Source organism: Varanus komodoensis, unplaced genomic scaffold (assembly GCF_004798865.1).
Source record: "Varanus komodoensis strain SLA01 unplaced genomic scaffold, ASM479886v1 scaffold19, whole genome shotgun sequence".
Classification (NCBI taxonomy): Eukaryota; Metazoa; Chordata; class Lepidosauria; order Squamata; family Varanidae; genus Varanus; species Varanus komodoensis.
The window spans coordinates 14,163,298-14,175,799 of NW_025335550.1; the positions used below are offsets into that span (position 1 = coordinate 14,163,298).

Here is a 12,502-nt window from a genome sequence, read left to right on the forward strand (position 1 = left end):
TGAGAGGCCTTCAAGGAGGAATACAGCTCTGCCTGCACAGTCATTGACTTGCCTAATAATTAATCTGATGTAGGGCAAGGAAATAACAATAGACTTAAAACGTTGATTGTTTCTTCTGATCCATTTGCAGTTGAGAATTCGAGATCTTGAAGGAGCTCTGCAAGTGGAGAAGGCCAGCCAAGCAGAAGCGCTCTCTGATTTGGAAATGATCAAAGGCAAATTTAAAGAGGTAGAAAATGCCTATGAAAGAGAAAAGCACAATGCTCAAGAGAGCTTTGAAAAAATCAACATGTAAGTTCCTTATTTCCGGATTCAGAATTTGTATTTCTTTGGAACTGAGTGTGCGAAAAAATGAAATAATTACTCACCTTTATGTAGCACAAAGCTGATAACTGACATTTTTAAAAGGTCAGCGATGTGATATGTGATTAACTTGTTTTGTGAACTGTACTTACTTACTTATTAGATTTCTAACCCGCCCCACTAGCCATGCAGCTCCATCGGCAAGTAACAACCTCTTGATTTTGTAAAGTTGCCCAGAAAACTGTATCTGAGCAATATATGGTCCAGTGCAGGTTCCAGGGGTAGGTGGGCAGAAGAAGAAGAGGTAAGGCACTGCCATCCTCTTGAGGAAATGGACAGTCTAGATGTTTTGGAGGGAATGAGAGTTTAGAGACAATCCTAATTTCTGTATTTTTCTAGCTGTTCATTAGTTGCCTGTAATCCTCTGAGTTTGTAGGGATACAGGTAGCCATATTGGATTGTTGTCTTAGAGTCCTTCCTCTCTTTTAATCCCAAAATAACTTCTTTAGACATAAAACCCACTGAATGATTTCTGAGTAGATATGTGTAGGTTTGGAGTGTAAGGGAGGAAAAATCTCAGATTTTTTAACTGTACTACTCAGGTGAAAGAATGTTACTACAAATACCAAAAATACATTTGATGTATGTAATGTGTGCATTTGCTCTTGCACACTCATGCACATACACACTGCAAAGAATTAATTAAAAGAAATTAAGGGATGCAATCTAATTCACGTTTAGATGAGAAAAAGACCTATAGCTCCCAGCATTCAAGGAGCTGTAGGACTTGTTTCTCTCTAAATATACATAGGATTGTGCCCCATATAAATAATCCTAAAATTCATATTTAATGAAAAAGGCCCTCTCATATAATCCACAAAAATCATGAAGTGCTTCTTTTAAAGACTGTTTTGTAATAGATCAAGCACCATCATTCCATTTTTTTCATGAACACCATTCATCAGCTAAATGTTTCTTTTCTATTATCTTGCTATCCTTAGTCAGGCTCCAGCCAAAAGATTATTTATTATGTTCATCATCTTTCTATATCGACTTATTCAGGATATTCCATCATGGTACTTGAGATTTCACTGGGTCATTATGATGTACTAGAAGCATCACAAAGTTTGGTGTGTTATTCCAGAATTTTAGAACTGGATCATAATGTTGTTAGAGAGAAATGGTTTCTACAGTGGAAGCCTAACACTGCCATTTTGCCACTGAGTATATATTAAAAATAAAAAACTTACCCAGTGTAAAATCCCATTGAGAAAGTCTCTGATAAAATAAGATGGGATGCTGCTGCTTCCACTGAATGGCTGACCTGGTACCACATCAGTAGAACAAGTTCCAAACTCTGAGGAACTGCAGATTTCAAAGCCTTGTCAGGCTCATTCTGATAAGGCAGAAAGAATTACCTGGTTACCTGAAGGAGCGCTTACATCCATATATGCCCGCCCGCCCCTTGAGATCTGCGGGAGAGGCCCTTCTCCGGGAACCCTCCGTGAAAGAAATTAGAAGGGTAGGTACTCGGAGGAGGGCTTTCTCTGCGGTGGCGCCCAATCTATGGAATGCGCTCCCCAGAGAGGTCCGCCTGGCGCCGTCGTTATTTGTTTTTCGGCACCAGGCGAAGACCTTTTTATTTAAGCGTCATTTTTATTGTTAATATTATGCTTATTTTATCTGGCCAGGGCGACTTATTTTATATTGTTATTTTTTGTATTTTAACTTTATGTTGTGAGCCGCCCCGAGGCTTCGGCGAATGGGGTGGCATAGAAATGTTTTAATAAATAAATAAATAAAATTGTGGGAGCTACAGCATTTTTGCTGCTGCTATATTTTCCCCTTTATGGTCCTTCAGCAAAAACAAAACACCGGTGTTACTCTAACTGAGAATTCCTTTCAATGGGAAGGAATTAACCTATTTCAGCTCAATGGCTGACCTGGATAGCTGCTCATTGTTTTTATTCCAGGCAAGTCCAGGGACCAGAAGGGTGCTGGGAATCCTCCATATCCATTTCCTTTCCCAGCACGTCCCAACACACCCCTGGAAAACCTCCTCTGCCTTCCCCCAAATTTCAGCATTCTGATTTCAGCAGACTCTGAGAGGGGGATTCTGAGTGGGATCTCCCTCTCCAACCTTCCTTTCTGTCCTTGGAGGAGGTACTCTAACATGTCCTATGGGTACTTCGGCAATCTCACAGTGACCATAGGTTGTGCGCTTAATTCTCAGTTTTCTGTTCTTTCTCTCAGATTTCTTGAGTGAAACACCTACTACAGTGGAACTAGCTGCCTAGGGAGGTTGTGGGCTCTCACACACTGGAGACATTCAAAAAGAAACTGGACAGCCATCTGAGTGGGATGGTGTAAGCTGGTGTCCTGCAACCGCAGGGGGTTGGACTCGATGGCCTTCATGGCCCCTTCCAACTCTACTATTCTATGATTCTATGAGTCTGCTTTCTTGAAATTCAAGGCTGTCTTTCTGTGAGAGAGAGAATCCTAAAAATGAGCTAAATGGGAAGCATGTCCTAGTCTTTATGGCAATGGACACATTTATTTTTACTATTGTCTTCAAAGCTGTTCTGATTTTATTCATGGTGTGCACTTCACTATCAATTTTCACATAAAAGTCTTGCAACTAGACACTAATGTTGGTGTGTTTTTTATTCCTGAAGCTTTAAGTGAGTCTTGCTTCAATCTGGAGTGTAATGTAAACATAAAACGTACTTTAGTCAGTGAGGTAGAATCCAGGAGCACCCTAGAGTTGGTTCTATTGCTCAGTAGCATGTACACATAAAATCAGGCCACAACCACTGCCAAGGATGTGCTTAATAAATCCTACTTAAGCTTTTTTTTTCTAATTACACCCACTTTTTGAGCCCACATTTTGCATTTGCAAAGCCCCAGGTTTAGTCCTCAGTATTGTCAGTTTTGAGAAATTATCAGGTAAGAAGTGATGCTGCTTCTTGGGTAGTAAAGGATAGTACTGGGCTATCGTCTGTGTATACAGTCTGACCTACTGTATGGCAGCTTCCTATGTCACTAACTGCGCTTTAAACACTTGCCAGGGACTATTTACTTGCAGGGGACTTGACGTCCTGTGGAAGTGAATTAGATTATTCAAAATGCAGACATTGCTTCTGGCTAGTAAAAAGAGGCTCTGTAATGGCACGGTCACAGGATCCTAGAAGTTAGACTGCATGTTCCAAATCTGCATCTACAGCTTTAAGCACCAGCCCCTGTTACAGCTCAGCACAGGTTTTCCAAGATAAGCTTGAACAGTGCAGACTGTCTCCTTTTAGCAGTTTCAGTGCCAGCTGGATCTGTAAATCTGAATCTCTGGAGAGCCATTAGTGCTTCCTTTAGTAGTTTATTGATAGGGGAAAAGTTCCAGCCTCTTTGTGCCTGCCTGCTGGTTTTCAGGCCTTCACAGCATCTCTGTAGGGGCGCGGCTTGTGCAAAACCAATCTGTGCTAATTTGAGGGGGGGCATAGAAAGGGAGCCTGAGTGAAATCAGGAAAGACAGAGCAGTTACTTCACATTCCCCTGGGGTAGTCTGAGAAGAATTGGGAAATCTCTCCAAGACCAGTCAAGATTCTCAAGGCTGGTTCAAAAATGGGTGATAAGAGCAGGGAAGAAGGTTGTCCTGCTGATTTAGTGGCAGAGGAGACATGGGCCTTTGGTTTGAGGCATAGTAGCTTGAAATTCGAAGCCAGCTCTGCCAATTAGAGTCTCCTTCCTGACAGCCACCTGTTCATCCTCATTGCAAATGCCTCTCTTCCTCTTGTCTGTGGCATAAACAGTCAGAGTGATGCTCATGTACAAAAGTCTCTAAAGTTTAAAATGTTACTGTTAATTTCAGAATGTTATAACGGTCCCAGAAATGATCAAGCAGGCATGAAAAATAAAATAATTTACATTTCATAAAGATTGGGCTTCTCAGTTGCAATAAATGCATAGTCATCTGTGTATTAAATATATATAAAGAGTTAGAGTACTGTCCGTTTCAGCAAAGACAAGCCAGATAACTCTGTCTATGTTTAGGTGATATCTAAATGCCACCTGTTCAAAGGTTGGAAGAGTCAATAAGTCCTCATTCCACTGGTTTTCTACTCAGTGTTCTAATAACAGTTGTTCAGCTGTCACAGGGCGTGGAAAATCTATTTGCATTGACCTTGTGTGGGATTCCAGGAAGCAAGTAGACAATTAAGCAGACCATGTAGTTCCATAAATGTTAAAGAGATTTCTGATAAAAAGTTTATCTACCATACCGAATGTTAAGGAGCTAACAGTTTCTTGGCCAAGAGAAGCATGTATTCCACATTCATGTGGCCCCTTGAAAACAATCAATTTCACTTAAGTGTTGTCAACTTATTCTGTGTTAATCTTGGTACATTTATGTATAATTGTGTAGAAACAATCACGAGCCTGATCCTGCCGTGTCTGGTCTGGATTTGGTGGGGAGCTCAGGAAGAGGACCTTTTCAGAGGCTACACCCTGTCTTAGGAACCCCTTAACACAGGAGTTTTCCACTGACAGATGAAACCACTTTTTACACAATTTAAAATTTAGCCTATGTTTTTCTCTGCTATATTGTGTTTAATTTGCATTTTACCGGAGCAAATTACGATGTTTTAACTGGCTGCCATTTTTATAAGCTTTTATTTATTTATTAGATCTGTAGTGCATCTTTTCTCTTTGAAAGAACTTAAAGGGACTTACAGCATTTTCCTCCTGTTGCTCTCCATCTTATCCCTGCAGCAACAACCTTGTGAGGTAGGTTGGTCTGAGAGCCTGTGGCTGGCCCAAAGCCACCCAGTTGGCTCCATGGCTGGATGGAGACTAGTGCCCAGATCGCCTGTGTCCCAGTCTCATGTTCTTAACCACTACACCACACTGGCTCTCTTAACTCAGCTCTTTCTTCAGCCTTCTCCAACTGGCTGCCTTCCAGATTTTTGGACTTCAGCTCCCATGGTCAGGAATACTGGGGGTTGTAGTCTAAAATGTCTGGAAGACAACAGGTGAGGGGAGAAAACCTTAGCTGCTCATTTTGATGGCTTTATATTGCTTAATTTTTACAGATGTCTTGCATTGCATTGCATTGTTAGCCACCAATATATAGTGCCTTTAGCAGGACAGTAATGTAAAAATGAAACAGTTAAATAATAATTGTAAGGCAGATGAGGGGCTTGGCTGATCGGAAGGAGCTTGTATCTGCTTACACACCTCTGCAGCCTGCTAAAAGGAGGCAGCTAACATCCTTCTGTTGCTTTCTCCAGTCTAGTACTCTGCAGACCTTTTTGGCTATAACTCCCCTCAACCTCAGGCAGCAGAAACAGTGGTCAGAGATGATGGGAGTTGTCAGCCAAAACATTGGATGGCACCAGATTTGGAAAGACTACTCTGTCCTGTTATTGCAAGGGCTAAGCTTCTCCCCTTTAAGTGGAATTGGGTGAGAGTGCAGTGAGGAAAAGGAAGGGAGGATTCGTGGCTTAGTAGTGGAGCACCTGCTTTGTGTGCAGAAGGATCTGAGTTCCATCCCTGGTACCTCCAGGAAAGGGTGGGGAAAAAAATCCTGCCTGAAACCGTGAAGAGCCATTGCTGCCAGTCAGTGTCAATGGGTGAACCCATGATCCGATTCAGTGTAAGGCAGCTTCCCCTGTTCCTTATAGGCATGATTCATTTCTCCCACTTAAAGAGTGGAAACTGCTTGCTCCTCCGTTTTCCTCGGCAGGTATCAAGCATCATGCAAAGGAATACACATCTCCTCCATGCCACAGTTCAATCACTAGGCCATCTTTCTGCTACTGTTGCATGAAAGTTTATAATCATACAGCCATACTTTTATGAGCCTCTGAGTGTTCCAGGTATAGAGAGAGATGTTTAGAATACCACTGGTTCACATTTATCAAAGATTTAGAATGCAAATGGATCTTCTTTGAGACATCCTGTAGATTCTTGCCTGTAATTCTATCTGATCTTCTCTATAATGAGCCATTCTCCCAATATGGTGATTTGCTAAAATTGTTTTTATATTAGCACTTTCTTAGTGGAAATCATGTTAAACCTATATGACTTTGAAGATCTCATTACAACGTTATGAAAAAGCATTCTAACAAAAAAGCATTGACATTCTCTAATACCCTCTCATCAGAGACCCACAAACGTGTCATTTTATTGTAAAGCTGGAAAAAAACTGAATTGCAGCCAGCTGTCAGCATCTGTTTATACTGATAGATGAGAGACTCTGCTTTGTTACTTGAGATTGTCAAACTTTTTGCATGCTTTATTTAATTTATAATTTGAAATTTGTTTTCTTGCAAGTCATTCTGCTCTGGATGTATCTTCTTCCAAGGGTATTGCCCTTTCAGGTAGTTCTTATATTACTTTGCATCAGTTTTTATTACTTTCACACTTCCCCATTCTGTTCCTTAGTCTAATGACCATTTCATCCACCAATTTCTTTAATTTCTCTAATATATTCACTTTTTATGTTTTCTGCTTTGAATACTTACTGGAATATGTATCATCTTTATTCCCAGTTTTCTTTTGTTGTCATACATTCCTCAAAACAACCATGCTCATAGTAGGTTTTGTGTAATTACATCTCTCCTGTAACATATAGCAGTGCTGTTCTGAATGGAGTGCTATTGGACTAAGCAATCTTTGTCAGGGTGTTCTGAACTGAAGCATTCTATCTTTCAAATCATATATTTTAAATATTTTAAGGGTATGTAACAAACACTATTAAAGGGCGTATGTTTTAAGGTCATAGTTAAACTAATTTCACTGTTGTTAACTTCCTGCCTCCAATGGAATTCTCTTAGGGACGTAACAATCTAGAGATGAGATTCTCTAGCATATTATACAAATGGAAAAGAGAGATTGGTTCAGTTCAGGTGTAATGTCACTGTGGGTTTAGAGACCCTTTCCATAGGTATACAAAATACATAGCTTGAGGGGGGGGAAATAACCAGTGGATTCATTGCTGACAAGGAGTGCCACTAGCATATCTGGCCCATGCAGTTCTGGAAGTTGAGGAAAAACTGGCAGAGACTATGATAGTTTCTAGCAATCTAGCTATAAATCGCCCCAGTGCATTTAAGCTATGATTATAACAGATCATGGAAGGTTTTTACAGATTGATACATGAGAAAAAAAGTGCAAGAGGCAGAAGAGGCTTCATGAGCATGGAGTACATGCCCAATTTCCAAATCGTAGTTGAGAGACTGAGATCACTATGTCTGAACTGGACCAAAGTTTCAAGCATTTAGGACTACTTTAGTCCTACTTTAAGGACTAATAAGTCCTACTTTAGGACTTATTGCTTAGGTGGCAAATATATAATAGCATAAAATCCATCTTTTTAAAAAATGGAAATTCCATGCTCTGGCACGGCATGGTTTTTAGTGTCATTTTACAAGTTTACATAACTTGATGTTAATTCTAGAAGATTTTCAGTGAAATTGTGGAAACGTCTGTGTTATCTAATGATGTTTTTCAACTTTCATGTTATAAACTCTCTCATGTCAAACACAATATATTGTTTGGCTGGGTTTGCCAATCATAAGAAACCATGGTGAGTGTTCACGCTTGTTGTCTTGTCATGTTCTCAGAACCAAGTTGTGGAGTTTTACTATGATAAAAGCTACAGAGAGCTACTACAGTTTGCTGTAAGGTTTCCATGCTTCTCTGGGGCCTCTCATGTACAGTGGTACCTCGGCTCACAAACGCCTTAGTCCTCAACCAAATCAGGTTGTGAACAGAAATGTGGGAACATTTTTTCCTCAGGTTGTGAACTCCGCATCGGGTGACGATCGTGGGTGTGCTCGGAGGGCAGGTGGGAATGGCTAGGATCTCACCCGTCTCCCCCATGAGCGTGCTCGCGCCTGCCTCCCACACAAGCACGCCTGTGATTGTGCCCATCTCCCCCCAGCGCGTCTGTGATCGTGCCCATCTCGCCCCTCCCCCCGAGCACGGCCGCTATCGTGCCCATTTTCCCTGTGATTAAAAAAGATAGTTACTGAACCTTATGGGGAAATTTGACTTGGCTCACGACCAATTTGGGTTGCGACCAGAGTCGTGGAATGGATTAAGTTCGTGAGCCAATGTACCACTGTAGTCTGGACCCTGTAGCTGTATTTTATCTTTGGTGGTGAAGAAATACCATACAGTACCATGGAAAGAGCAAAAATGGAAAGGAGCTGCTTCAAGTAGCCAATCTCTACTACCTGATGCTCCCTAGGAACACACTTTCTTTGGTCCTTTTGGATTAGCAAAGTGCCTCTCACCCTGTTCACTTTCTGCAACAGGGAGAAAATAGGCGAATGCACAGAGGGAGAAGGGGGTGATCATGGTAAAAGTGTTTAATTATAAAAAGCTTTTGGGAGCTTTGAACTGGCTAGGAAATTCTATAGAGATGTAGGTACACTTGATAGGGCAAAGAGGGAGAACCTACCACAGAACTTCAGCAGACAAGAGGCACCTGAGGTTGATCGGAAACAATGCAGCACATAAGGGGATTTTTCTTGCAGGGGCTGCTAGGATATGTGGTGAGAGTGGGATGACAGAATGGGGAGAATGGAAATGGTGGGACTGTCTGACCAGTGGGTCCATGCAAAAAATCATGAGTCATGGAAACTGTGTAGGGTATTTGCCATGATGTGTGAACCCAGTCATTATAGGCAGTATCCAGGACGACATATGCGTTATGTTTTTGTTACAGTTGAGGTCATTTAAACTAGTGTTAAATCATTTGCATATGCAAGGGGGACCTGTTGGATACCGCCCTACTGGTGTGTTTCAGGCAGTTGAAATATTAGTGTTTCTTAGTGTCCATGTAGCCTGAAGTGTCTGATTCTGATTAATCTTGGAAGCTAAGCAGGGTTGGGCCTGATTGACATCTGGTGGGTGACTTAAATGTTATGAATTGTCCAGAGAGCTTTGGTTACAGGAGGTGTAGAAATGAATTGTAATAATAATAATTTCTTTAGTATCTTTATAAATTTTTTAAAAGTAAACACAAGTAAACATCTAATGATGGTACAGAAATGCATTTTATATACCATCTGTTGGAATCTGATCTCACAGTGGTTAAAATTCTTGCTGAAAATTCTGTTCCATCTTTCCAGTTTAGAAAAAGAGTATCTTACTATAAACAAACAGCTAAATGGAGAGATAGAGGAAAAGAAGAAGGCAATTACAGACCTCTCCGAGAAACTCAAGAATAATGAGAAAAGTTACAAAGAATTACAGGACGAACTTCTCCTGGTAAGAGAGAAAAATTGCTATGTGTGTTGCTATGTAAAACAAAACAAAACCCCTCAAAACTGTCTACCTTTAAAACATCTAAAATCTCCTGCTTCATTCATTTTTAAAAATATATGTCTCACAGGTAAGCAAGCCCATTCTTATCCGTGAATTTGATGCTGGGCTAGTATCACTGCTGTGTTTTGTTTTGTGTGTCTGTGCTTGTCTTTGTGCATACTATGCGTGAAGGCCGAAAAATGCAAGACCTGTTGATAGTTTGGCAGTTAATGGTGAACAAAATGCATCTTGTACTGGGGGGGGGGGAGCACAAAGTTTAACCCAGAGATACCATATTTATAAATGGTTTATACTTCCCCTTCATGCTGTGCTACCCAAACAAAAATAGATACATTGAGACTGATAAGGGGGTATCCAGTGCAAGAAACCTGCCAGCACAGGACCGACTGCTAGCACAACAGGAAGCGAGGGCTAGTTGCATGTAGCACTAGGTTTCTCTTATGCTACCTATGATTTCCACTAATGCTATGACAGCATTGGATGCTGTGTGTACATTTTTCTTGAGGTTTATCTGAAGCCTTGGAATATCAACCAGGAGCTGCGTGAAATAGAGATCCAGTCAAATTTGTATGTACTCTTCATGTGCTATAGAACTGTGTATTGTAATTCAGCTGGCTGTAAATTTTTCCACACTGAATATTGTTCAACAAAATAATTTATTTTGTGTGATCACTTCTTCAGAAAGCCGTTGAAGTTGCATTCTGCTTTGCCACTTTTCAGAATAAGACACTTCTACATTGGAATGTAACTGACTGAAGGTTTATACCAGTATTTCACTTTTTAATTAATTTTTAAAAGCAGTATTTATCTAATCCAATACATCTAATCCAATACATCCCTTTTCAGACTATATGAAAGGGGCATTTGGGACAAATGCAAACAAAGCTATCTCATTAGAAGACTTCTTTGTAAGCTGTTTGTGGTCACCATTACTGGCATTGTGTATAATTACAAATCATTAGCAGCACAACTCTGTGGCCACTAGACACTGTCTAAGAACAGTCACAGAATTTTCAGAGAGGTTGGAAAAGTGCTTGGACCTTGTAGCTGGGTTTCCAGGCTTGAAGTGCCCTTCCTGTCCCTTGTAGCCAGTGTGGGAAGAACCATATTGGCTGTATCTCCAAGTTTAGACGAAAAGGAGGCACTTCATCCTCCTTTTCTCACACTCTGAGGTGCAACTGAATTTGGCCCTCTTAATTTTTTTTTCCGGGGCACCCTGCATAGTATGTCTGAAATCCTCTGAATTCAGAGGATTATAGGAATTCTGACTGGATTGTACCCAGAGTTATTTTCATTCACTTGCTGGGGGCCTCATTAATGCATTATTCAAAATTGTGAGAGCATTCTAATGATTATCAGGTCCAAGTAGAGCTATGTGTGAGCTCTCTCTCTTCTCCTTTCCACCTCCTTCCCTCTCTCTGCGGTCTTCAAACATAGCTGGAATCTAAAGGGTGACACAGATTACCTCAGCAACTTGGGTTGGAACTCAGGAGCCTGATACCCTGGAGAGTGCAAGTAGAATCCTGCAGAACCCCTTGACCTGGAGTTTCAAAGTAGTACATAGCAGTAAATATGAGTATTTGCAGAGGAATTGGTCTGAAGGTACATGATGCTGTCCTGCTGGTAAAACCAAGCAGGCCACTAGCCCTGTAAGATGCTCGCATAGGAAATGATCTGTGATCTATGGGAAATTATGTGTACAACCCACCTGGAGGATTTCTAAGGAAGTGCAGAGTATAAATGCAACACATATGATTTCATACGGAAACAGCATTGGTTGGTTTCATTAAAAGTCTCTAAAATTGCCACACTGATTTGGGCTATTTAATATAGTTTCAGTCCTGGGGTCTGTATATCTAGCATTCCATTTCAAATAGTAGCTGGACAAGTGCATCTGGAAAGCTGCATGTAGGACATGAAGGTAGTGGCCCTCCTTTCTGTCATAACTGGTTTTATAGTTAAGAACTGGTGTCTTTTCCAATGGTTCACCAGGTACCCCATAACTAAGGTTGTTCAGGGCCTGATGACCTTGGAATGGCTGTTTGCTTTGGGCCAGCCCAAACTCGAGAAATGGCTGCACTGTCTTCTGCCTGCTCAGAGGTAAAGCTAAACTGGCAGATGATGGGAACTTTCTGCATCCTATGATTTTCCTTCATTCATTCCATGCTTGTTGCAAGTGGCCGGGGAGGGGTTTGTTAGAAATGCAGAATTCTCTGAATTCTGTACATCAGTTTGGGATTTAACTGTTGCTCTGAGACTGCAGTTAGTTGAAGTGAATCACTGCCATGCATATATACTGACAGTACAAAGGGCATCACCATCCTTGACTTTTTTGTCTTATTTATTCGATAGTTTTTCTTGGTTGTTGTCTTAGGCCTTATAGTTTGGATTGTGGAATGGATTAGCCCTCTACTCTGAAGCCCCCCACATGCCTTACAGCTTTGCTTCCAGAGGTTGGAGCAGATATGGGGAGCATGCAGCTGAGTGGAGGAAGGGCTAATCTCATGGTACAGGCAAAAGACTGTTCACACAGTGTTGGATGTAGCCCCCTGACCATATTTCCTCTCCTTTGAAATGGTTCTGTAATGCTTAGGGAACTAGTCTTACAGGCAACAAACACAAAATAATATTACTAATTTCTTCTGCTACAGGCGGTTGAATATTAGTACTGAGTAGTTTAGATATTCTTCCATCTTAGGTAGGCAGATACAGTTAATTCACAAGAGAGAAAAAGAAAGTTCATTTGCTCTCTCTAGGTCATCATCAGACTACAAATAGTTGATAACCCTTTTCCCTTTGTACAAATAATTCTTTCATGTTTCTAGCTCAGAGTTCTGCATTGACAGTAAAGTCTGTTTTAGATAGAGTTTTG

The 12,502-nt window shown here is 41.0% G+C and overlaps 1 protein-coding gene across 1 annotated transcript in view; it reads left to right on the forward strand.

The window, feature by feature from the left end:
* Nucleotides 1-12,502, forward strand: part of LOC123022145 (coiled-coil domain-containing protein 171-like) — a 191,429-nt gene that overhangs the window by 16,651 nt on the left and 162,276 nt on the right. Inside the window, exons 4-5 of the mRNA XM_044427586.1 lie at nt 131-291; nt 9,435-9,573. Coding sequence (XP_044283521.1) covers nt 131-291; nt 9,435-9,573 — 300 coding nt within the window. The remainder of the gene's footprint in view (nt 1-130; nt 292-9,434; nt 9,574-12,502) is intronic.